This window comes from Lipophrys pholis (genome assembly GCF_963383615.2).
Source record: "Lipophrys pholis genome assembly, chromosome: 14".
Classification (NCBI taxonomy): Eukaryota; Metazoa; Chordata; class Actinopteri; order Blenniiformes; family Blenniidae; genus Lipophrys; species Lipophrys pholis.
Window position 1 is genome coordinate 21,795,696 of NC_137633.1, and position 26,046 is coordinate 21,821,741.

Consider the following 26,046-nt stretch of genomic DNA (forward strand, 5'->3'; position numbering starts at 1 on the left):
CTCTGACGCTAATGCTCATTTGTGATTTATTTATTTATTTATTTTTACAATTTGCTCTCTGCTTTGGCCGGATTCTGTGTCACTTGCGGCCGGTTCTGGCCCACGGGCCTTATGTTGGACACCCCTTTTAATGCTTGTCTGAAATATTACTTGAATTATTGCTTATTTTATAAAGGAAAATTAGATCGTGCTTTTCACAAAGCAGAGAAAAAAAAAACCCAACCGGTTAAAAAAAAAAAAAAAAGCTTTAAAAAGTGTACTCAAAATAGTACTACTGCTCAGTAGACTTCATATCGAATGGACACTGAAAATACTCACGACTCATGACTTTTGCATTATAATTTAGTGCATCTTTAATGTTCATATCCATCCAGTACAACATCTGTGTTTGAAAAGGATTCTTCTTTACATGACGAGAGCCATATCTACACACCTGGTCGTACGACCGCGACAATCACCTGCAATTATTTTCACATGCGTTCTGTCGAGCTCACGAGATAATTAGAAGACACGATGCAACACACGACAGCGGCGCACTGACATTTAAACACACAGAAGGAAAAGACAAAGTCTAAACAAGAGGGTGACTGCCATGAGAAGCAGACGACACTCGGAAAGATTATTTTACACATCTATAAATCCAGTTACTCTCTAAATCTGCAGATTGTTCAAGGAAAGGGAAGTTTTTTTCAAAATGTGGGGATGCAGGCGAGCTTAAGGGAAGTCATAGGAGGAAGAGTCTAGTTCATTAAAACTATGAATTTCTTTCTGAAAAGCTAATTAACCCTACAATACAGTGATTCCCAACCTTTTCTTTTCCCATTGAAGTCACTGCTATGATAAAACGGCTTCAGTGCAAAACCAAAAGTGTAACGGCTACAAAAGTTGCAGATTATTTATAAAGACCTGCAGATGGTTCAAATGAATCCTCCCACACGGTGAAAACTCCTGCACTAAACAATAAATCCACAAGAGCATCACTGATCATTATCATCATTATTTGTCTTCTTTTCAAAAGCAGAGCACAAAAAAAGAATTTAAAATAAAAATCAGAACAAAGATTTGAAACTTTTTAAAAGGCGTGTATGAAAGTTTGTCTTTTCTTTTTTAATACAAAGTGAATCTACATCCCACCTCACTAAAATGCACTACAAGAAATGATGAAATAACACTGTCTGATTGACTTCTTTAAAAAAAAGAAAAGAAAAAACAGAAATCACCTATGAGTTCATCTGTGCGGCCTATAAGTATGAAGACGTCTTGAACTCCTCCGGGACGTCGCTGTCCAGTTTACAGATTACTTTGTAAATCGCCTTTTTCCACGAGGGGTCCGAGTCTTTGGACGCGGAGATGGCGTTGTAAAACTCGTGCAGGGTGATTTCAGCGACCTCCAGAAATCTGTCAGGAACCTGAGAGAGGAAGAATGGCGAGTCAGTGGAAGGTTTCTTTATGTCAAGCTGAGTTACGAACATCCATTTTTCTCAAAGTCAAACATCTATATGAAAAGGAGACCCGCAGCACGAATCTTCAAACAGTGGAGGTGATGAAAGGGAAACGCTCACCTCTTTGTTCTCGGCACACATACAATGAATGCAGCGCTGCAATCATTAACTTTCAATTAGAGCCTCTTTGATTAGCCAGTCTTGTTTTTCTTGAGCCCAAACTAACTGCAGGTGAGCTTTCTTCCTCTTTCTGCTCAGCTCCAGAATAACAAAACTCATTTATGAGCGCTGCCTGGAGAGGAATATTCCCCCTCATGGTTCGATCGAACTGTGATCGAGCCGATTAACTCGGTATATGATCGGGTTCAGTGAGTGTGGGATTCGTGAAGAAATGAGAAACAAATCAGGATAAGAAGGGAATAAGTTGGAGTGAAAATTGATAAACATATATTATTTAAAAAAAACACAATGTGGAATTAAAATCAGGATCAGAATCGGTTTTTTTTTTGCCAGGTTTAGTTTTCACAATAAGAGGAAAAACAGTAAAATAGTGAAAACAAGAAATAAAAAAAGCAGTGGAAAATCTATGAGTGAATTTAAGAACTAAAGCGCCCTATGTCATATGAAATATGTAATAAAGATATAAATTACTATGAAAAAAATAAGTTATAACTTTTGTGACATTTAACAGGAAAAGTCTCCAGCAGGTTTCATGAATTCATTTTTAAAAATGTAAGGAACCCTCAACGGTCGTCAATATTATCTTTCATTCTGGAAATAGAAGAAATGCAACATCCAGCAAAGAAATCTGCACCGGCTGCGTGGTTACACAGAGGGGTTGTATGACCTTTTGTTATTGTCATTCCCACCAAACTGCACATTCCCAATGCTGGGATTTAGTTCACCAGTAAGTGAAGTCTGCATGCAAAGGATGCTGGGAGAAAAATCACCCTGCAGCACTTGTTTCCCAGCCACTGGCCAGTTAGCACAACAGTTGTTGGCATAAGTTATTTTTCTTTCCCCTCATCTCCCGACACAAAAGCGTCCCTGGGAAAGGAATGTCTTGGTTCCAAGGTAAAGAAAACGGTCTCATCCCTTTCCCACCACACGGCCTTCTCCCTCGCGCTCCACAGCGTCTTTCTCAGCATTCCGCATCAGTAGCAATCTGAGTCTCGCTCAAGCGTGCTGGTCCTCTAATCCTGAGTTGTTTCAGTGGGATTTCGCGGCTTCCTCTTCCCACAGTTTGATAAAGCATCACTCTGGAGTTTAGATAATGGCTGTGAAGGCCGGTCCAGCCACAGGTGCAGTGTGACACACAGGTCAGCCGCGCGCAGGGATACGTGGCCCGCGGCCGCATGACACACCTCTGCGGTCTGGAAACAACTGAATGTGTCAGCACCGAGAAGCTCACTTATTGACAGGAGTCAGGTGAGAGGACGAATGCTACGATGACTTGATCACCTTTCACGTTGGATTCAAAGCAGGAGTGTCAAATAACGTCTCGTACAGGAGACACACGCGGTACAATTGGGACATCAAAACCTTTAAATTGAAGTTTTCTTTGTTGTGGCGCAGAGTACACATGATGAAAATGTCGATATTTTCACAAAACCAAACAATGAAAATGGAAAATGGAGATTTTTTGTTCCGAAACTGGGTGTAGAAGTCACAAATTACAAATACTGACGTTACATTAAAATATACTTCACTACTTTTAAACACAGCATGGCCACAAGTTCAATTCATATTTTTTTGATCTGCATTTTTGAAGGCAATAATGATATATCAACTACAGTGTAATATCTATATATACCTACATTGTTCTTTGAGAAGAGTGCTGTGAATATTGATTTTTCCTCCAAGTAAAGTCAACTGAACTCTCACTAATGTCAAAGCAAAGCAAGTTACTTTGACTCTTTAACAAATCATTTGGAAGTGATTGGAGGGAAAGTAAAATAACAGTAGTTCTATTTGAGATCGACAAATGTTTTCACCTCTGGTTGTGCAGAAATTCCCTGTAAGTGTTTGAGGAGACAATAAAAAAAAATGTATAATAAGCAGGGGTGTCAAACACATTTCAGTTCAAAGGGCACATAAAGAACTATTTCATTTTGAATAAAATAATACCGTAATAACCTTTAAATTCACACTTTAAAGTTTTTCTTTGTTGTGATGAAAATATCAATATTTGTGTAAAAACCAAACAATTACTGCTGAAAATGACTGCAACCTCAACGTGAAGCCAATTTTAATGATGCAAAATGTTGTGAAATGCCCACGGCTGTTGCATTATGGGTGTTTTTACAAACTAGTTGCTAGTTTGATAGCAACCAGGCCGCTAGCTTTCATAGCAGCATCGCCGTTATCTCAGCTCGGGTCTCAGTGTTGTGTTGTGTACACTACTCCTAAGAAAATTTGTTTAAATAAAAATCTATGTTTTCTTTTGAATTCCTACAACTTTCTTGGTGGCTTGACCGGATTGGAGCCTCTTGCGGCCCGGTTTTGGCCCACGAGCCTCATGGTTGACACCCCTGGCATAAAGGTTGAAACTAACTTTGCCCGTTCAAACTTCTAGAACTCATAAGTGGCACTTACATGAAAGTCATTGGCTTTATTGTAGTGCATGTTCAGGGCCCTGAAGAGCTCCGAGTCTCGGCTCACGGTGATGTCTTTCACGTCGCTGACGCCGTCGACGATGGCCTGGCGGGCGAACTTCTCCATCTGGATGTAGTAGAACTCCCGAAAGTTACTGAACCACTTGATGAGCTGAGAGGTGATGCAGCGATTGAACTGGGGAGGGAAACGGGATTCAAGTTAGAGATCAAAAACTTTCCTGCATTGACAAAGTCGAGACAAGAGCAAAACAGAGAAACTACGAGATCTAATATATTTGTTGATCATCAAAGAGCGAGTGGTTGTTATTTGAGGCCGACTCTGCTGCTGACCGAAGGTCCAGATTTACTCCACGCGGATGGATCCGAATGCCCCCCCCCAACGGTCTGTCGCTCTACTCAACATTAATTGCTCTGATCTTTTCCCACCAATGTCCAGGATGAAAAAACATCTGTCACGACTCTGTATTTCCAAACTCGGTCTTGACATTAGTCTTGTTATTCTATCTCGTCATCCAGAAAGACAGAAAAAAAAATGCCTAAGGGCTGGGCAGGCATCAAAGACGCTCCTTCTCTCTGGTGCGGCGGGTGAGAAAGCGCCGGCGTAAGGACAGAAGGAAGCTTCCCTCTCATTGACTCGGGCTGATAGGATGGAATCAGACACTGGGATTAGGTGCTCTTTTGTTCAGTGCCACTTCCCACCACGGGATTGTAAGCAAGGAGGAGACGTTTGCAGGGCTGCAGCAACAGCATCCTCCCCCCTGACCCCGGGGGTCAGGGCGGATCGAGAGGCAGGGGCCCGGCCCTCGCTGGCTCCGCAGGCGAGACGATGGAGGATTCACACAGGAGATGGAAGAGGATAATGGCCGATTTATAAATGTGACTGTATGTCAGGAGCAGGACGAAACGTTGAGATTCACAGGAAATGACCCTAAACACGACTTATTGACAACTGCATCTGGATTGTGTATTTATTCCCTGTAACTATCACAACTATCACACACTTGACATACAAATAAATATATCGCTTTTACTGAAAGCACGCCAAAATAATTGGAATATTTAACATTTTAAATTTAGGATATGGGGCTGAATTAAAAAGATTATTCCTCTCTTCTTCAGACATGATTACTGTTTATGTGTGGTATGGAGGCATGTATATATATATATATGTGTGTGTGCGTGTGTGTGTGTGTGTGTGTGTGTGTGTGTGGGTAAATCTATATGTCTGAAAAAAATATTGGAGATATTTCACTTCCACTAATACTTTGTGAGTTTCTTACTAGTAAAAAAAATACCTATAAATAACAACATATGCAATTCTTATAAAATAAATGTGTTGGGAAAGTTAAAACTGAGAGAACAGTTCACATATATCATGATTTATAGCTAAAAGTTCCAGTAACTTGAAAGCACTGCGTTAAATAATATCAAAGAACAAGCACTGATCTAATGTTAATAAATAAATGAATAATCATCAGTATAAAGTATTGGAGAGTGTATTTTCTCTAAGCTTAACTTTTTAGGGATGTTAAAAACATCCATTATTACACACGATTGTTCCCAGTTTTACATCAAACTTGAAAGCATGAAAGTCAATTGCCATATTTTAGCTCCACTGAACAACACTTTCTTATGATTTGAGCCACAATAATAATCAGTACAGGCCAAATATAACAAAAGAATTGATTTCATTGTACAGAAATGTGTAGCACTCATTAAAACTTGAAGAAATTCAAAACAACATATTTTGTGTGTTTTGGATCATTTTAGGAAAAGTCAAGATAAAAGAATTACATGGAGGATATTAGTACTGCTGTCAAATGTCAAAATAGGTCAATTTTTACCTGAAAAGTATGAATGGGCTCTTCAACACCGACCATCTCCATGTTCTCCTTCACTACATCCACACATATATTGTATATACAGACTCGTGGCCAGTAAAGGGTTAAAAACAAGTATTACCATGTATTTAAAATGTGATTGTCTCGATTGCTACTCGAAAATCGCTTGAAATACAAACCTGTTTCTCATATGAAATTCTCTCTTTTTCCCAACACAATCTGATAAACAATCATCTCTCTTCAAGACGTAGCTCATGAATGTTTAATGGGAATTTTCTTTCTCTATGTGTGTGTGTGTGATTGTGTGTGTGTGTGTGTGTGTGTGTGTGTGTGTGTGTGTGTGTGTGTGTGTGTGTGTGTGTGTGTGTGTGTGTGTGTGTGTGTGTGTGTGTGTGTGTGTGTGTGTGTCATATAAAAAGAAGGAAGCGGAGATTCGTAGGCAGATTGCGAAAAGCAAACAGCGGCACTCGGGGAAGGAGAAAGGAGAGAAGACAATAAAAAAGGAGATAGAAAAGGATGACACGACACCAAGGCCAAAATACACAGGATGTTGTGTTTGGACGCAGCTCGCCGCCGCCTGGCTGTAACCGCACAAGTCTCTAATACCAACCCTGTGTTGACTCTCAATAGCAATGCCTTGCCTACAGAGTCCTTTGTCACTCCATTTGCTGACTGGAGTGGCTTTTTTTAAAGAGAGAATGCCCCTGTATCTCCCTCTGCCCCCAGGACATACGAGCAGCTCAGTGGCTTTGTGATTTAAACCCTCTGCGCTTTTTGTTTCTCTCCTCGGGACACGCTGCGGATTGTTTTCTGTGCCCAACACACACTGACAAGTAGATACCACAGAGCTGAACGCAGGACAAACAAATTCTCGGAGGTGGTTTAAATAATAATAATAACAAAAAATAAAAGATTTACTTTCTTCTTTTTGATTTATCCGAACAAAGCGTCATACCTTGACGTCGGGGAAGAAGGTCTTCAGCACGTTGGAGCTGGGGTAGCGGGTGTAGAAGAACATGAGCTTTGCCTTCTTCAGATGACTCGGGGTGAGGCCCTCCTGGATGTATAGCACGGACGTTAAGAAACACTCACAATTAACACACGGCGGGCGAGTCCCGTGCAAAGTGATCGCAGACCGCAGTATTGTGTTGCCTCAATCTTCGGCCAAATTGGATTTCGCTAAAGAACAGCTCGGCATTAACTGGGGAGTCAATAATGACCCTAACATGTGCTTATTGGCAAAACAGAATTACAAATTAGATTAGGGATTTTTAATTAGAGAGTGGAGCACTTCATGCCTGCCAGTGAAGACGCTTTGTTTTGGGGAAAAAAGACGCCGATTAGCAGATATAATTGAGTTGATTTAAAGACGACATATGTTGCCATACGTGTGCTGTTCCTCAGAGGAGTGAGGAAAGGATCATCACATGGACTCGGTGCAATGTGCATTTCTCTCGCTGTGAACACTAATAAATGCAGTCTTTTCACAAGTTTTCCCCCCATGGCAATGAAGACGCTCAGGACTATTTCCTCTGTAGTCCACCATCTCGCCTTAGGTCATAATATTTCCCTATCGGGTCACCGCGCTGCACATTTATTAGGCAATCCTACCTTTGAAATGAGGAAGTTTGGATGAAAGATTGATGGGGCATTGTTCAAAGAGACCCGAGCTCTTTGCTCTTTAAAGAAGAACCACATCGTATCCCTCTATAACTGATCATCTCAATTCTTCTGCCATTATTTACTTCATCGGGAACGCATAAGTGAGAATGTAATAATCGTTGGATTGTAAATTCATTTATCCAGTGGGGCTGGAAGAAAGCGCGGGATCAAATAATTCATGTGAGTTGTCAAACAAAGGTCGATTTTCTTTTTTCCCTGAATAAAACAGCCAAATTTTCTTTGAGTTGCTCTGCGGCTGGAAACGCGGCTATCTTTGCACTCGCCTTCAATCATGTACATTCTGACAAAGGTATCCAACAACAAATGCTCAAGACAAGAGCTCAAGTGTTATGGTTGGGAGGCACTTGTGGTTTCCAGCAGCACTCAGATGTGACCTTTTAGATGCACCCCTATCACTGTGATGATGGAGAAATAGATCCTGCACCTTTTCAAGTCTGAAAAAACGACGCTTCCTGAAACAGAAACCGATGCTTTCTCTGCCTTTGAAAAATTGGCTTTTGTTCCCGGCAATTCTTATCAAAGCCTTGTATTCCTTTTTATTTGTCTTTTTCTAGACTTAAAGTCATTACTCGGCTCAGATTAAAGAAGATGCTATAATTTTCTATGAGGTTAGCGAGATCAAAGAAAAAATTCTCCTTGAAGTTTGTTACTGGAACTACCCGCGCTGCAGCCAAGCTCAACCAGCCATTGTTCAGATGGAGCTGCTGAAATATCCAGTTTGTTTAAAATATAGGATATATATATATATGCACAAGAATCCATCAAGCAAACTGTGTTCGGTTGAGGTGTGAGGTGCGACCTATACAACATCCAATTAAAAAAAAAAAAAACATTTTTCTGACTGCATCTTTGGCCAACTTAGAAGCAACAAACCAAATTGAAGGTTCGTTTCAAAGGTTCTGTCTTTTTTTACATCACTATACTTAGATATGGATTTAGAGATATATATACAGGGAGCCATTTATGATGAAAGTTGTGGAAGAAAAGGGATGAAAACTGAAGGAAATCAGTAAATGGGGGCAAAAAGTTGGATCACAAAGCTTTAAAACTGAAGATTAATGCAATAAAAGCATTGATGTACCCGTATTACTACAGCAATACTTTTTTATAAAGTAATCCCCTTTAACTAATCAAATTTGTTGGTTATGGAGCAGCAATGTTGTTTATTGTGGGAACACAGGAAATCCTGTGTGAGTGTGGTTTAAAGTTCATTCTCTCTGGATTTGTGGAAAGTTGCAGCGCTGCTTTACATTTTAAACGACCCGAGACCATGTGGAAGTGGCTTCTCTCTAAGATGGACGTTAGAGAGGAAATGTGGCATCTATATTTCTGCACATGATATTCTGTTTTATTCAGTCTGGAAACCTCTAATCCCTGACTTGACTTAAGTGAAAGGATATGCTGAGAGACATGTAGGGGTTTCGTTCAGCCATGCCCTGCAGCTCGCCGCACTCGATCTTGACGTGAGGGAGACACAGGCTGTCGACCGTCACGGCGCCCAGCGAGGAGGAGCGAGGGTGGTGGCCGAGGTGGCCGGACGTCACCTTGGACCTCATGGCCATGGTGTCCCAGGGAAGGTCTACGGAGTCTGGGGAGGTCCTGTCAATGGAAGGGGGCATGCAGGGGAGGCCGCCGAAGTTGGAGTGAGGCCCGTACTTGAGGAGGTGCTCCAGGATGTGGCTGTCATGCAGAGGGGTGGTGTAGTTGAACTGAAAGGGTGCCTGGTGGACCGGGTAGGGTCTCTTCACCGTGGGAGTGACTGAGCTCATTGGGGTCACCGCCGGCTTACGGACGACCAGTGACAGCGCCTCCGTCTGATCCTGTGGGCTCGGGGCCTCGGAGCTTTCGTAGTACTCCAACGAGCGGGATTTCACGGCGGGGTCGTCAGCCTGGGGCGGGTCCAGGGTGGAGGCGGCCTGCTGGCTCTTCCTGTCCACACCCCCGCTGATCTGCAGCTCTGGTGAAGAGCACATGTGCTGCTGAGGGGAGAGGTCCAGTCCTGAGGGAGACACCTTCTTGAACACCCGGTCCACACAATCATTCACAGCCCTGGACAGTTCCTGTTTCAGGGCTTCCTGCAGGTTCTGACTTTCCCTCTGTTGTACCGGAGAACCACCGACCTTCATCCGGCCCTTACAGTCTGCAGCCGCCCTCCCATCCTTCCTGTCAAAATCATCTTCACTGCCTATGAAATGTTCTTCCAGGACGTCGTGCTCAGCACCGATTTCTGCCTCGTCTGGATTGTCGTATTCAGGGTCCTCCCGATTGTAAACCTGGAGGAACTTCTCCTGGAGCTGGTGCAGGAGCCGTTGCATGCTGTGCAGCTGCTCTTTCAACTTGTGACACTCTTCGTCCTTGGCGTTGCTGCTCTCGCCGTTGCTGCTGCTGCTGCCTGGTTTCCTGCTCGCCTGCCCTGCACAGCTGTGCTCCTGATGCTGAGGCAGCCTCTGCTTGCGTTTGTTCTCCCTGTATGCCTCCCGAGCCTCTCTGGCGTCTGTGTCGGGCCTCTCGTTGTCTCCGTGCTGCCTGCTGTTGGGCGAGCCGGCCATCACCCTGATGATGTTCTCCACTCGAGCTCTCTTGGCCTGCAGATGCTCGTTAATGGGATGCTCTCCCTCCGGGCTGCCCCCAGTGGAGACGTGACCGACGGGGGACGCGGCTTCCACCGTGCTGTCCTTGGAGGAGACGCTGCTCTGGTCCTCCTGGCCGGAGTCGGCGGCGGCGGAGCCGGAGAGGTAGAAGTGACTCTCGTCCAGGGCTCTCTTGTTGTGGATCGTCTTGCGGAGGAGCTGAGAGATGATGGATCCGTTGGAGTACGGCGCCAGAGGTTCGTCGTACATGTTCCTGCGGAAGCAGGGCAGCATGACGTCCGGTTTGTCGTCCTCCAGGCAGCCGTCGCCGGAGCTGTGCATGTTCTGGTCGGGGAGACTGAGGTTCATGCTCACTGCAGGGCTTCACGCTGCACGTGTGAAAGAATCAGTGATGTGATGTGTCGGATCCTGAAGAGACAGAAATCAAATCAAGCACTTAGAATTTTTATCCATTTTCAATACAAGCATATAAACCTTTTTCTCCATATATTTTGCAGGAGCCCTTTTCATTTCTAATAACTACACACGCATATAAATAAGTTTTAAAATTCTGACAACAGCAGGGACAAAGACAGGAAGCAGAAAACGTAACACGACGCTGTCGTTCTGCTAATGAAACCTCCCTTTGAATTATAAGAATTACACCTGTGATATTATTTACATCTGTATCAAGGAAATGTTTCATTACTCTGACAATAATAGAAATTCATAGAGACCTTTACTGCTTCGTAGAGCTCTATCAAAAAATAATTTAAAAAAATACATCATTAGACACACGTTAAATATAGGACTGTTTTCTTTTGTCTTCTTTCATCTGTTTCTTGTACTAGTAGTAACTCAGAGGATAAAAAGAATTGTGATAAAGCCATAAAAGATCAATTTCAGCTCATGAGAGCCACAGACCACTCAGAAGACACGGCTACGCATTATTTACAGTAGAAGCTATCATGAAAAGCTTTTTATTTTCCATCCATGGGTTTTCATCTTGCCGGATTATCACAATGATCATGAAGGAGAAAGAAAATAAGCCAAAAACTCTGTTGCTTCCAGATTTAGCAGGACTCATTCAAAACATTTTAGATTTTTTGTGCTGAAATGGGGGAAAAAAATAGTAAATTAGAAGTTGAAGGACTGATTCTACTTTATATTTCTCGAGGAGGATTAAAAAATGTGTTGGACTTTGTCAATTATTTTAGTTGCATGTTACTCAGATTTTAAATAGGAAAAAAAAACAAGCACTTTCTACTTTACATTAGTGAATGTTTTTCTTCACGCAATCATATATATCATTTTGTACTGTTTTTCTTTACTCGTTAAAGTTTGCCAATTTTTCGAAGCAGGAAAAATACACACATGGCAAGAAGAAAAACGAGAAAAGAAGAACGCTAATGTACATATTTGTAATTGTCACAGAAAGAATGGGCAAGAAACGCCAACAATCAAACGTTTTAAAAAGGGAAGAACCTGGAAACATTCTCCAGACACTTACAGACTCGATTTAAAAAGTGGTTTAACATGTGCACATTTGTCATCTGAGCTGTGAAAGCATGCATAAGAGTCAGAATGAGCCGCAGGTACAAACCCTTCTCCTGTGAAAGACCGCAGACTGAGCTTGGAGGCTGCATACACTTTGTCACAGTGCCTCTGCGTGTGTGCGCATGGGTCTCTGTGTGTGTGTGCGGGCGTGCAGACGCCCCGACGGGACCTTACCTGTTGCGCTCGGGACTTGCTGCCGTGCCGCTGGCCTTGCGCAGACTGTGCACGAGGATCGATGGATGAGTGGATGGGCGCGTGAAGCAGAGCCGGGGCGTGGCCACGTGGGAGCGGGTGAGGTGGTCGATGGGCTCGTGGCAAAAAAACAAAAAAAAAAAGACAGCCCACTCTAAGAGTGACAGGCTGCCTGGTTTCACACCGGATGGATTGAAACCACCAGATGAAGAAAAGCAAAGAGTCAGGGGGAGTTTCCGATTCATTTCACTGGAACATTTAATCACATTAATAATTGTTAGCGAAACAACAACAATTCTGATTATCAGAGGACTTAATTGGTCCCATCACTTCATTCAAACTGGTGTAAAAGTGCAAAGCGCCCTATTTACAAACTTATTTTATCCTCTATATAAAATATCTACAGTATGACCAAAACACATTGCGAACACTGTGGTAAATAAATAAACTCTCCTATAGTCACATCACTTAAAGTTTAATCAAATACAAGAAAGTAAACTGGAGTAAAAGTAAGATGTAGCCTACTTACTAACTTCTTTTAATCTGTATGAAATATCTATGTTCAAACAAACAATCAGTCACTATCAATATACAAGATGCAATGAGATGCATTATAATGTTTTACAGAATGTTTATATATCTCACATTGTTTTTACTAAATGCACAATAGACGCAAAGTGTCCAAAGTATAAAATAACATACAGGGACCAGAATTTATTGCCTCTGTGAAGAAATGGAGTTGTTTTGTCAGGCTGTATGTAGAGAGATGGGTCTAAAGAGCAACAACTCCATTTGAGCCCATTGCTACTAGTGGGCCTCATAACGATACACAGTGAAGTCGCTCAATTCCTTCTAATGTTTGGAAAGATGTAAGTGGGTTGGTGTTGTGGTGGTGCTGGAATTCATCTTTTTCTAACAAAGTGAGGAAGAGTGATTAAAGTTTTGGCTTTTCAGTGCAGAGCGAAATAAACGGCTCGGCCCAGGTACAAAAGAACCTCCTGATTGCTGGGCGTTATTCTTTTCTGTATCTGGCTATTTATTCATTTATTTATTTATCTATCTATTTATTTATTTATTTATTTATTTATTTATTTATTTCTATATTTCTATATTTATATATTTACTTGTTTCTTTGTTCATTAATTTGAGTGTGCGTGCGTGTGTGTGTGTGTGTGTGTGTGTGTGTGTGTGTGTGTGTGTGTGTGTGTGTGTGTGTGTGTGTGTGTGTGTGTGTGTGTGTGTGTGTGTTTATTTATTTATTTGTGATTGCCGTGAATTGAAATTTGGACGCACTATGACAGTAATATGTTTATTATGGTGAACACTTGGTTGTGTTGTTGCTGTTCTCTTTATCTCCCTGTTCTAAAAAATCAATAAAGAGTTTAAAAAAAAAAATCGACTTAAACAAATTCTCCTATTATCAGAGTACTTTCATCACATCACTTAAACTAATCACATGTAAGAGAGTGAACGGGAATAAGAGTACAAAGCACTCTACTTACAAACTTACTTTAATCTTTATAAGAATATCTATGCTCAAAACACATAAAAACACTGGTAAATAAGCAAACTCTGCTATTATCACTGTACTTTCATCACATCACAAAACTGTAATCAAATACAAGTAAAATAGTCCTTTGAAAATACTGGAGTAAAAATACAAAGTACTTACAAATTGATTATAGAAACTTTCATTCATTCTCATAGTCACTATCTATGTTGGAAACACTGTGGTAAATAAACATAGACTTTTGCATTAAATGTGTTGGCTAAAACGGTGTGTGTAACTTGATACTTTTAAAATAATACAGTACATTGTGTAATCTGCACTAAATTATGAGTCAAATGACTTACTTGTGATATAATATTCCAAGTATGCCAAAACACAATTTACTTTCAGTAATGTGAATATGTATAATGTGTCCCTTCTACTGCTCCTTATTACGAAGTTATTCTATACTCAATATCAGTACAGATAACTCATGGCCATTATAACAATGAGTCCAACAGAATGTGTGTCATTGCTTTTATACAACAAATGAGCTATTCATGTGTTAAGACCATAGAAACTATGATCTATTTCTTTAACTGTATCTTGTTTACTGCAACACAAATAATGTTATGAGTACACCACAAACTGATTCTTCCCAAATAACATAAGAAACTCTCTATTAGTGAAGTTGTATAACATTTGACCCATTATTAGTTCGATTCAATTCAGTTCAACTGTATTTATATAGCACCAAATACAACACAGTCACTTCTCGGTGCTTTTAACAGAGAAAAACACAACAGATCCACATGAGCAAGCAGATTTTTTTTTTGCGACTGTGGAAAGGAAAAACTCCCTCTAACAGGAAGAAACCTTTGCAGAAACCAGGACTCGGAGGTGGCGGCTTTCTGCTGGCCGGTTGGGGTGAGAGGATAGAGGAGAGGAAAGGATAGGATAGACAGACAGATTGGGGTAAATTCAGACCCCGGCCCAGGCAAAGGTAGGGGGTACGGCTATTATTATTATTACAGGTATATTGAATATACAGATAGCTAAAACACATCCATGTCATTATTGTAGCCAGAGTCTGTTATTAGAGTCATTGAAATTAGAAAAAAGCTGTGAAGTGTCTCAGCGCTGTTAAACTGAATATCAGCACTCACATAAAGTGAGAAAGTCTCATAGAAAGTCAGACAGAGGTAACTTTCAGAACTGCTAATATCCATCATCTGGTCAACCTATCATGATCTTATCATATCATTTTACTAAACAGCTTACTCACAGTATCACGTTCAGTCCCAAGATGACACAATGCCTTTTTAAAGGGAACAATATTAGTTATAGTGCAGTTTCCATTTTGGCTTTTTTTAAGTAACGTATTTGTCAAAGTTGGATTATATGAGTATCAGAACTGAAAGTTTCCATGAAGTTAGGATTGATTTTAACATCAAGCAGCTCAAACTAAAGTGCTATAATTATTTGTGTTTTAATTCTCTCAGCCAAAGCATAAATATTCAGGTTTTTAATGTTTTAAATGAACTTCCGCTGAGGTGCCTACCTGGTCATTGAAAGAAGGTATTCTAACATCAACTAACCAAAATCCAAAATGTCATGGCCAACAAATAGCATTCAGATTTCTGCAGTTATCTTATATGATCCTAAACATTTTTTAGATTATTATTATTATTATTATTATTATTATTATGGAGAAAATTTAGCTTTTGCTTGTTTGTCTGTCTGTTTTACATCATGAGAAGAAACCATGCATCCTTAGCTATTTGCTCTTTATCCAGTCAAAGAGGACTAGGTGAGTCCATCGCCCTTAGATTTTATAGTTTTTATTGAGGTTAACATAAACATCTGGTTTAGGAATTCAAAGTGGCATAATCAATAAATTCAGATTACTTCTACGAATGCATTTTTATTTAAAGAAATGATTTTTTCCTGATAATGGTGTAATGAGTTATTATGGCCACCCTTGGTCCCGATCCCCACCCATTATCATAATACTTTTTAATTAGGGTCCCAGTGCCAGCAGAGCTGGGCGAGACCCTATTGGAATGCAAGAGATCATTATTATTATTATCATTATTATTATTATTATTATTATTATTATTATTATACTTTCGTTTTCTACTTCACAAACTGCTGTATTCTTGACAGCCTAAACGTGCTCAAACCTTTGTGAAAATGTGCAAATACGTCAGAAGTGGCGAACCATTTTCAATTTTATGGTCATTGCGCAATTGTCTGGAAAAAAAATGGCTCCATAGCGCCCCCTACATTGTTTTCACATTCGTAACATCTACTACAAGCAACACCTTAAACACATGTCACCTATGTGCAAGAAATTTGGCAGACGTATGCAGTGTGTCGAGTGGCACAAAAATGTCACTGACACCCAAACGCTAAACCCAACAGGAAGTCCGCCATTTTGCGATTATGTGTGAAACCCATGAAACACAATCCCCCTTGGGGGTAAGTCCTAGAGGCTTGAAAACTGGCTCGTATCAAAATGTAACTATAATCTCAAAGAGCATGGCCATGGTGCCCCAATGAATATCCGATGGTTCGCTTTGAAACAGGAAGTGATGCGTAACTCTGCACTACAAGCTGCGATTTAACTCCATCACAGTGCAGTCCTGAACACATCCATATGTTAATGTCCATTCATAGCCATAGCGTCACCTATTGGTAAGAGGAAGTTTAAGGAATTATATTTTCACATACCATGGCCCCAAACTTATATCATCCTTGAGACTGGTGGGGATATGAAGCACAACAGCACACACAAAAATGTCTCAGAATACCAGAGGATTTAATATGGACTATAATCAACCAAACCATCCAAGAGGGATATCATTCCTGACACCTGACACATTACAAAGAAACCAGCAGGTAACATCTATGTTTGAGTTCATGCAAAACACTTTAACCACACAGCAAATTCAATCATTTTATTTTCATAGCTTAAATTTATGCAGAAAAGCACTCTGCTGCACATTTGGATATTAGGCTGGTCAAAATTGGATAGAAATTGTAGGAAGAGAAGTGAGCAAAAAGAACATACAGAAGCCTGGAAAGTAATTGTGCGATTTCTTCCAACATTCACACAATTCTGTGTAAATGCTGGTAAAGATACTGAAAAGGAGGGGAGAAGTTTATTTTTCCATTCTGGCTGCAGGTGTGGTGTAATGTGCATATGACATGGCACGAGGCACCATGAGAAGTGCTTCCTCTTCTTCCCAAGATGGGCGGAGCCAGTCCAGCTCACACGGACACAGCAGATTCTGAATGTAGCTCATATGATTGAATATTCAAATGGCTGAAAATCAAGGAAAAGCTGGATTTGGTGCAATAAACTTTAAATGCAACGTCTCTGGACCAAGCAAACCCATGGGAAAGTGTTGAAAAGCTGTTTAGTGTGACCTCTTTAACTTTTAAAACGTTGCCACATCTTTCTATTATTCAAGTGACATGCTCAGTCGGAGTCCTACAAGTAGCGAGGACCCTTTTAACTCTGCTTACAGCTTTAATTATAAATGTAATACATTAGTCTGCATCTTGACTGAAACAGTTTAACATGTTTTAAGGGTTATTGTGTTGTTTGACATGTTTGAATAGTTATTACTGTGTTCCTCCATCATTTTTCCGCAACAGAACATGTCCCTGCATAGATAGAGTAGGACGGAACGGACCACTTTGTGGACACCCCTCTCCCCCCACGCCCCTCCTCATCCTGGAGCATTTGGTTCGTCCCACTCCGCTTCCTCCGCTGCTAGCCGTTAGCTTGCCGGTGTGACCGAAGGTTTCCACTGACAGGCTGCTGTCACACAGCTACCATGTTATCCCATTCCCGGTGTCTCACCAGGAATTTCGGCCGCTCCCTCTCTGCCCTCCGCCAGGTAGGCAACCGACCAACCGCACGCCGTCGTGGCCCGTCGGCCCGGGGACTCCTCGCGGTCTCCGGACTGCGGGTCACAGCTTCCCGGGAGCTCGCGCTAGCCTTAGCCGTGTTGCCACTGTAGGCCACGGACAGGCCAAGGACAGTATGACACTTCCCTCCACAAGCCTCTAATGAGGCTGAAACACGTCGGACTGCTCGGACTCGCTGTCTACGTCCCTTGAAGTTATTTATAACATTAAGTAGCTGCAGCGCGGCAGCTGTTGGCTCTTTTCCACGGATATGATAATGAAGAAATCTGTGAGCTCGGTGCCCTGCAGGCTAGTTAGCTAGCTGCTCCTTGCTGTCATCATGTTGAGGTCACACAGTAATCCAACACAGAAACACTCATCTATGCAAACATTCATCTATATTTCACTCCTGCAGCTGCATTAAGAGGTAAACTCAGTGCAGCCACATGCCAATTAAAGTTACAGCCTGAATTAATTTTCATCTTGCCAGTGGGATTAGTAGTAGCACCTAATTAAACCGCTATGCGGCTGTTTATTTGTTGTTTTTGTTATTTTTTATCTAATCTGTTTTAAATGTCCCTTTTCTTGTGATGTTCTTATTTGTATTTATTACATTGCTTTTCAAGCCTCTAATCTGTCGTTGATCATGTCAAAGGTCATTGTTAAGTGACTTTTGACCTGCTTGACTGACGTTTCTGCACAACAACATCTCTTAGAAACAGATTTTTCCCTCTTGTTTGTGTTGTTATGAATCATTGCTATGAGTGCATGTTATTGTGTAATGTTTGACTTATTTGTTTTGCCCACAGGGGAATAATGGGTTAGCTCGTCGGGCCGCGGCAGGTATGAAGTGTTTTCCTTTTAAACAAGGACTCATGTGATACTACCAAGAAGTTTTTGACCTTGTTCTCTTGTCCTCCCTCCGACAGCTTTATCTGCTTGCCATTCTGTCACTTTTAACAACCAAGTGTGAGTACCAACTCTCTGATCGGAGCTTCTGTTTGCAAATATGTAAAGACACAGCCCCTAGCTGACAAACCCTGTCATCCCTGCACTTCCTTAAATGTATTTTACAATCACTGGTCCACACGTGTGTTACATTTGAGTGATTCATTAAATAGCATCCTAAACCGTAGAGAAGAAATGCTTTAACATGCAATATTTTCTTTTCAGCAAATATGATCCCCGGTCCAGTGTCTTCCAAATTCAGTACTTCAGGACATCTGTAGCCTTCAGTAGGTCTTTTATATCATTTAAAGTGCAATCAGTGTTTTTTTATTTATTAATTTTTTTAGACTGAATGAATGTCCATAACTCGTCTTTTCCCTCCAGGGGATGAAGTCGTCACAGTCAACACGCCTGCTTTCGCAGAGTCTGTCACAGAGGGGGATGTGAGGTGGGAGAAAGGTAACATTTAAAGTTAATCATTATACACAGATGTGTCTAAAGTCTCTCATTTTAATTGTGATGAATATGAGCTCGCGTTAAAATTAAAGGGGAACATGTGATTTTGTGAACGATTTTGATATCTTCATATTTTATTGGGATTTTCATGATATGAATGATAAAAAAAAAGTATATATAAAAAGAAAAATGCTAAAACAAAGTGTTTTCCCTCCAGCTGTTGGTGACACCGTCTCTGAGGATGAGGTGGTGTGTGAGATTGAGACAGATAAGGTAATATTTAACAAAGACGTGAAAACAAATTGTTTTTGATTATTGCCATTTACCGTTTAGAGTGAATAAAATGATAAAATCCTTTTACTTTTCTTATATAAACTATGTTGCATTAGTGTTTAGACTAGAGAGTAAAATCAACAGTTTTCACATGTATTCTTTGTTTTCTCTGCTTTCAGACCTCGGTGCAGGTTCCTTCTCCTGCATCTGGAGTGATTGAGGAGCTTTTGGTCCCAGATGGAGGAAAGGTTGAAGGAGGAACTCCACTCTTCAAGCTTAGAAAAGGAGGTCTGTCTGTTTGTTTTCAAAACAAGATTGAAACGATACTTCTCAGCCATCAACAGCTTTCAATCTCTCTCTCTCTCTCTCTCTCACCCCCCCCCCCCCCCCCAGCCGGTGCTCCCAAAGCTGCAGAGGCTCCGAAAACCGAGGCTGCGGCTCCTCCACCGCCCTCTGCTGCCCCACCTCCTCCTCCCCCTCCTCCCCCTTCAACTGTGGGGCCCATTCCCACCAGCATGCCCCCCGTGCCACCTGTGCCAGCACATGCTATGGAGACCAAACCAGGTTAGTCTCCGGCAGACAGACGGCCTCCGTCATGCGAGAGTCGTTCTGGTTGACATCTGTGTTCTTGACCTTTAGCTCACATGATTAATCATTGTTTGGTGGTTTGTAGGCAGCAGCTCCTCTGCATTGCCAGTATATCTCTTCACGTCTGACAGAAACTCACAGATTTTTTTTTTTTGTATCTGAAAGTCTCAGCCATCAAGCCCACTGCAGCTCCGACTGCAGCCGCAGCCCCGTCGGAGGGCGGGGCCAAAGCAGCCAGAACAGAGAGCAGGGTAATGGAACAACTTTTCATCTTGATGTTGTGTTGGTTTTTTTTCTTGGTTAATTCGGAAAGAAAATTAGAAAATGTTTACTGAGATAATTTATTTTTTTAAATTCAGGTTAAGATGAACCGCATGAGGCTGAGAATTGCCCAGAGACTGAAGGAAGCCCAAAACACCTGCGCGATGCTGACTACATTTAATGAGGTCGACATGAGGTAGGAAATCCTAAATTAACCAACCTACATTTTCTTACCCTCAATACTATTTCAGATGAGAAATGTCAAACATGCTCTTCTAAAGTTGACACGCTAGTCAAAGCCTTGGAAGGAAAAGATACATGACAACATTCAGATTCAGTTTACTGGTAAAAGGGAAAACAACACAAGTGGTTATAGATTGAAATCTGCCAAATAGGAAAAGCTTTTTGCAACCCAATATCCTCTTAAACGCTGGAATGTAAATATTTGGTGGTAATTCCATCTAAAACCAAGATAAGAATTGGTAAAACAGGTTTTTATTAATTTACAAGGAAATGTTACTGTCTGCACTTGCCCCCTGCGCTAAAGAGGACACTTTGAGGGTTTCTTTTCCCCGCAAATGTGCGGTGTCGGCTTTCGGCTATTCAGGGTTTTCTGTGCATCCTAATTGGATTGACATTGACGGTCTGGAGGAAGACTTCCCAGGCCGGGACTCATCTGGAGCCGAAGGAGCGAGTCGGAACAGGAGGCCGGGAGCATCTGCGGCGGTCCGCAGAGACCTGCGCTCTGAGTGGAAGAGCAGCCTCAACCGATATGGGCTTTTATGACAGCCCAATAAGATTTACAGGCTCTAGAAAGTGAAGATTTTTATCGCTTCTTCTCTCCTTTCTCGGAGAGTCTGCGTCTTGGGAGGGGCTAATCACGTTAGCGGCGAAACCCTAGAGCTTCAACAGGGTTAGAGACAGGAAAACAAACAATTAAAAAGAGAGATACGCGAGGAAAAATGAGCAATAGTGAAACAATTAGCGGGCCAATTTCAGTATCTTTATTCAGCACTGAAGCAGCGTTCTCTCATAAGTGCAAAGTGTCTCTGTCAGATTCAAAACGATGTGTGGATCTTTTAGAGTTTCATGTCAGTTGAACAACTAATACTGTAACATTTGGGCATTTTGAAGGACCTTAATGATTGGTGAGTAGAACATGGTTAACTCTTGATTTGAAACATTCTACCATCCCTGCAGCCGTCACAGAGACACACATAAACTACATTATTCATCTTTAATATGTTGTAGTTCAACTTACACATCAATAGCAACTTTAAAAAAAATTCTCAACTACAAATGTCTGCCTGATGTTTTAAGAGTCCTGCAGCTCCCAGAACACTGAACCTGGATTAACCTCCGACAACGGTCTGAAAGAAAAACTCTGTGTTCCTTAATTCCCCAAATATACAATAAAGCAAAAATAGCAAATGTGACATTAAAGTTTACGAGCTGTGTTCCATTCATTTTAAAGTTTAAAAAGTTTTTGTGGCTTGAGACAATTTTCTGGGGCGGGAAAGAGACAACTGTAATCCTGTGCAAAATGATATCCTGCCCATCAAATTTAAAGTCAGATATTGAAACCAAACAACACTACAAAGGACTTTGTTTCTTCTGCTACTGAACAAAAAAATCAACATCATTTTACAAGTAGATTATTTATTATTGTTCAATTCATCCACTCAGCATCTATAACTAATGTTAAGAATCCAGGATTGAGGGGAGCTGGAATTAGCTCACAATAAGGTGGAATCAGGAGAAAGGGAGGGAGAGACATTAATTCACCTGGAAGAAATGTATTTGGACCTTAGAAAGACGTCTAACCTGAGGAGAACTCTGGGTGCGCAGGGAGAACATACAGACCTCACATAGACAGCCCCCGATCGGCCTCCACCTGATGTGAAGCCTCCATTGAGTCACAGTTGTGGCAGGAAGGCCGTCTGACGTAAAACCCTGGCCAAGTTGCCGTGGCGACGCCTGAAAAACTGGACCAGTTCAATTGACACGATTATATTTTATTGATCTGATTGGTTTTTATTTTGCTCTGCATGTATGTAAGTTGCCACTGTTTGAAACCCGCTTATTGCTTTTATTTTAATGTCTTTTTATCTTCTTGTGTCTCGTTCTGCAGCAACGTCAGCGAGATGAGGAAAACGTACAAAGACGCCTTCCTGAAAAAGCACAACATCAAGCTGGGCTTCATGTCTGCGTTCGTGAAGGCGGCGGCGTACGCTCTGACTGACCAACCTGCTGTCAACGCCGGTACACACTCGCAAACGTTTCATGTCTTCTCATGCTCGGTGGGAAGATTTTGCAAGTGTGTGTGTGTTTGTGTGTGTGTGTGTGTGGTGAAGATCGAGATGAAAGGTTCTGTATTTTTCATTTCCAAACCACAAAACCACGCCTCACTCATCTACTGCCCTTCTACCACCCTGACCTATTTAGAGCCACCGCATTGGAACAGGAGGGTGTTCTAAAGCCGTCTTTTAGAAATCTGAAATGGTCTGTGGGTTTTTGTTTTTTTAAATTGCCTGTGTTTTCAACTGGTACGTGACAGGAAAAGAGCTCACAAGAAAAGGGCGCTAATCTCGGCAGTAGAATATCTGTTTGAATGTGCACGACAATCCAGGTGTTTCTGTGTTTTTGCAGTGATTGACGACACAACCAAAGAGATTGTGTACAGGGACTACGTTGACATCAGCGTGGCCGTGGCCACTCCAAAGGTAGGAGCTAAAACACTCCATTGCTCTTATTTTCCTGTGACAGAGGCTTGAGTCGTTCCATTTCTTGCTCAGGGTTTGGTGGTTCCCGTCATTCGGAACGTGCACGGAATGAACTTTACCGACATCGAGAAGGCCATCAACTTGTTGGGAGAAAAGGTAAAAACAGTTTACAGCTTTTGTTCACATCCTTTCATCTCCAAGTCTCCTCGTCACAACTGTAACTTCTTGCGTGCAGGCCCGCAAGAACGAGCTGGCCGTCGAGGACATGGACGGAGGAACCTTCACCATCAGCAATGGCGGTGTGTTCGGCTCCATGTTCGGCACGCCCATCATCAACCCGCCGCAGTCTGCCATCCTCGGCATGCACGGCATCTTCGACAGGCCTGTGGCGATCGGTGGAAAGGTTCGTATCCTCCCTGCTCTCTCACACACACACACACACACACACACACACACACACACACACACACACACACACACACACACACACACACACACACACACACACACACACACACACACACACACACACACACACACACACACACACACACACACACACACACACACTCAATGGGGAGAGAGGTGATCAGCACTTAACCACCGACCGGTGCGCTGCACTCTCCTCCTCCCACAATGTATTTATATCTATATATATACACCTATTTACACACGTGCACGCACACATATACACATACTTACATATGTATACACACACACACTCATAAAGTATACACACACCTATCTAGGCATACATCCACATGTAGGACAAAGTAAAACTCATTTTATCCTGCTCCTTCTCTAATATTAAATTATCAAATTTCATAATTATCCTGCTTCCTGAATCCTCAGTATTTAGGAACTCATATTTGTTTGGTGAATTTTCTAGTTTGACATTCATACACATTCATTCAGACGGTGCAACCACCACCCGAATAAAGTCTTCAGAAAGCTAAAAAAAAAAGTCAGGCCAATAGTACTTATGAGTACTTATTAGATACAATCAAGCCTAATTCATCCTCCATACGCAAACGGAACGGTCTGACCCGGCACTGGAATCGGTGCATCCTCGAGAAGTGATTGTTCCGCTGAATCAAGCGACGGTCTGAACGCTTGCTCTCGCCTTGCAGGTGGAGATCCGTCCCATGATGTATGTCGCCCTGACATACGACCACCGTCTGATCGACGGCAGAGAGGCCGTCACTTTCCTGCGTAAGATCAAGTCGGTGGTGGAAGACCCCCGCGTGCTGCTCATCGACATGTGAACCCTCGTGAACTCCAGGCCCAAACAAACAAACCACCCTACACAAACCGTGGCCGTACTCACCTGATGAACTTTACCGTAACTGCAGTTTATGTATCGTCGTGTTGGTCAAGTAGGAAAAAAGGGTTTTCTGCCAGAACAGTTGGGCCGTGCAATGGACATTGGTGAGGCGAGAGGCTTTGGGGGTCTGGGGTTTGTGGTGCTGGTCTCTAGATCAAAACAAAGGATAATTCTAAAACTCCTGCGCCATATTTCATTTTCTACATGCAAACGAAAGGTTTTCCACACATTATGAGACGAAATGGCTAATCGATGAAACTCCCATCACATGACTTCATGATTTTATTTGAGAGAAGAACAACGAGCACACGTCAGGCTTCAGCACTATGCTGGTCTCTAAGTTATCCACATTCTGAGGAAAAAGAGTTGTTATGCCATACGTTTCTCAAAATATGAGGAAAATTCTGTTTTTGATGTGTAAGAAAGGCTATTTAAGAAAAAAAAAAAAAGTTTTAAGAAATAAACGCTGCATTACTCGACTGTAGACGTTGTCTGGAAGTTTTTCCCCCGTGGGAGCAGAGCGAGAGATGATGTGTGGGACGGCTGAGCTTTTTTCATTTAGACCCTCCAGAGGCACAAACAGTGAATGTCTATTTTTAAGATATTTAAGATTCATTACAACTCAAAAAATGTCATTGCTACCCTTTTTTAATGCAATGGTGACGAGTGAGTGTTAATAAATATATATATATATATATATATATATATGAGAATAATCCACAAACGGATACATGGAACAGCCCTTCACCATGGACTGACAGGTTGTTGTTATTAATAGGAAGTGAAATGGTATACACCAGGCGTGTTCAACCTATTTTGGTTCAGGAGACACACAACTTACATGTTTCATCTAAACTGGGCTGAACCAGTCAAATTAAAGCACAGTGAACAAAAAGCAGCTACCAACTTTATTTCTCAGTTTCAGTGTGACAAAATGTGTTGATTTAATAAAAAAGAAAAAGTGTCATTCTAAATCTGATCTTTGAGTGGAAGTGTTGCTTCTACAAACGGGCTTCCTGCCGTAACGTTATGACCGAACGCTGTACGAGGAGGCACGGGCTCCACTAAACATCTGAATGTGTGCTATGGCTCCGAGATGTTTGAAGTTCTGAAAATAGTGAGCCTTTGCCCCGTGACCTGGTGTGGTAGTGAACTCCTTTTCTTTTCTGGGACTGCCGCGCGCCGAGGGCCCCGGGCAGGAGCTGCAGCTGATTGAAGGAAAACAACTCAATTTATCATTTGTGAACTCACAGAAATAACTCTTCAGCAGGGTTGTCAAACATGAGGCCCGTGGGCTAAAACCGGCTGCCAAACCACCAAGTAATTTAAAAAAAACAAAAAAAAAAACAATTTGAAGAATTAAAACAAATTGAAGAGAAGCGACATGACACTTGAGTGCCGAGCTGAGATATGGGTGAAGCAGCCATGAAAGATGGAGAACTCGCTGCTGTCAAACTCGCCTCATTGCCATGCTGTCAGGGTGAGTTTGTAGAAACCCCCCCCCCCCCCCACACACACACAATGCAACAGCTACAGGGAATGTTAATTAGACATTTCACTGTATTTCGCAACAGGTTTCATTAAAATTGGCTATATGTTGAAATTGTCATTTTCTGTAGTAATTCTTTTATTTGTTGTTGACCAATAACATTCTCATCAGGTATACTTTGCACCACACAAAGACAAACTTTAAAGTTTGAATTTAAAGGTTATTATGGCACTATATGACTCAAGATGAAACTGTTCTGTCGGTAGCCCCTGAACTAAAATGGGTTTGACACTCTGGAGAGACAAGAAAACATTTTATCAAACACTTACAGGGAATTTCTGCCCAACCAGAGGTAAAAACTAGTTGTATATCACTAATACAACTACCGTACTCTAACAAAGGCACTTTCATGTGCAACTGATTGGAGTTAAAGAGTCAAAGTAACTTTCTTTGACACTAATCAGAGTATATATTATCTTTAGTGAGTTTAACTGACTTCTATCAAACAATTCATTAGAATATAAAAATAACACTAGTAGATATAAAGCAGGAATCTTTATTAGCTTCAAAAATGCAGATCAACAAAATGTAAGTTCAAATTGTGTCCGTATGATTTTAAAAGTAGTGAAGTACTCTTTTAAAGTGCTGTGGATATTTGTGATTTCCAACTGCTACGC

The 26,046-nt window shown here is 41.6% G+C and overlaps 2 protein-coding genes across 2 annotated transcripts; one reads left to right on the forward strand and one right to left on the reverse strand.

Annotated features, from left to right (window-relative positions):
- Positions 1 to 332: 332 nt before the first annotated feature.
- Positions 333 to 10,520, reverse strand: prox2 (prospero homeobox 2; the record flags this gene model as incomplete). The annotated part of the gene is made up of 4 exons (XM_080479325.1): positions 333 to 1,409; positions 4,038 to 4,232; positions 6,854 to 6,955; positions 8,961 to 10,520. 4 exons carry the CDS (start codon positions 10,518 to 10,520, stop codon positions 1,242 to 1,244), a joined length of 2,025 nt encoding a protein of 674 aa, XP_080335451.1. The 3' UTR covers positions 333 to 1,241.
- Positions 10,521 to 17,128: 6,608 nt separating this feature from the next.
- dlst (dihydrolipoamide S-succinyltransferase) lies at positions 17,129 to 24,365 on the forward strand. The gene is made up of 15 exons (XM_080480354.1): positions 17,129 to 17,297; positions 18,117 to 18,150; positions 18,237 to 18,276; positions 18,481 to 18,542; positions 18,640 to 18,714; positions 18,929 to 18,984; positions 19,164 to 19,272; positions 19,378 to 19,548; positions 19,738 to 19,823; positions 19,932 to 20,029; positions 21,965 to 22,095; positions 22,483 to 22,556; positions 22,629 to 22,712; positions 22,792 to 22,959; positions 23,687 to 24,365. Exons 1-15 carry the CDS (start codon positions 17,235 to 17,237, stop codon positions 23,819 to 23,821), a joined length of 1,386 nt encoding a protein of 461 aa, XP_080336480.1. The 5' UTR covers positions 17,129 to 17,234; the 3' UTR covers positions 23,822 to 24,365.
- The last annotated feature ends 1,681 nt before the right edge of the window (positions 24,366 to 26,046 follow it).

Excerpts from the sequence above, each read along its gene's own strand:
- dlst (XM_080480354.1), top strand. The coding sequence starts at position 17,235 with ATGTTATCCCATTCCCGGTGTCTCACCAGGAATTTCGGCCGCTCCCTC. Across the intron at positions 18,985-19,163 it reads GTGAGATTGAGACAGATAAG|ACCTCGGTGCAGGTTCCTTC; the intron begins GTAATATTTAAC and ends CTCTGCTTTCAG. Across the intron at positions 22,713-22,791 it reads TCAACTTGTTGGGAGAAAAG|GCCCGCAAGAACGAGCTGGC; the intron begins GTAAAAACAGTT and ends TCTTGCGTGCAG.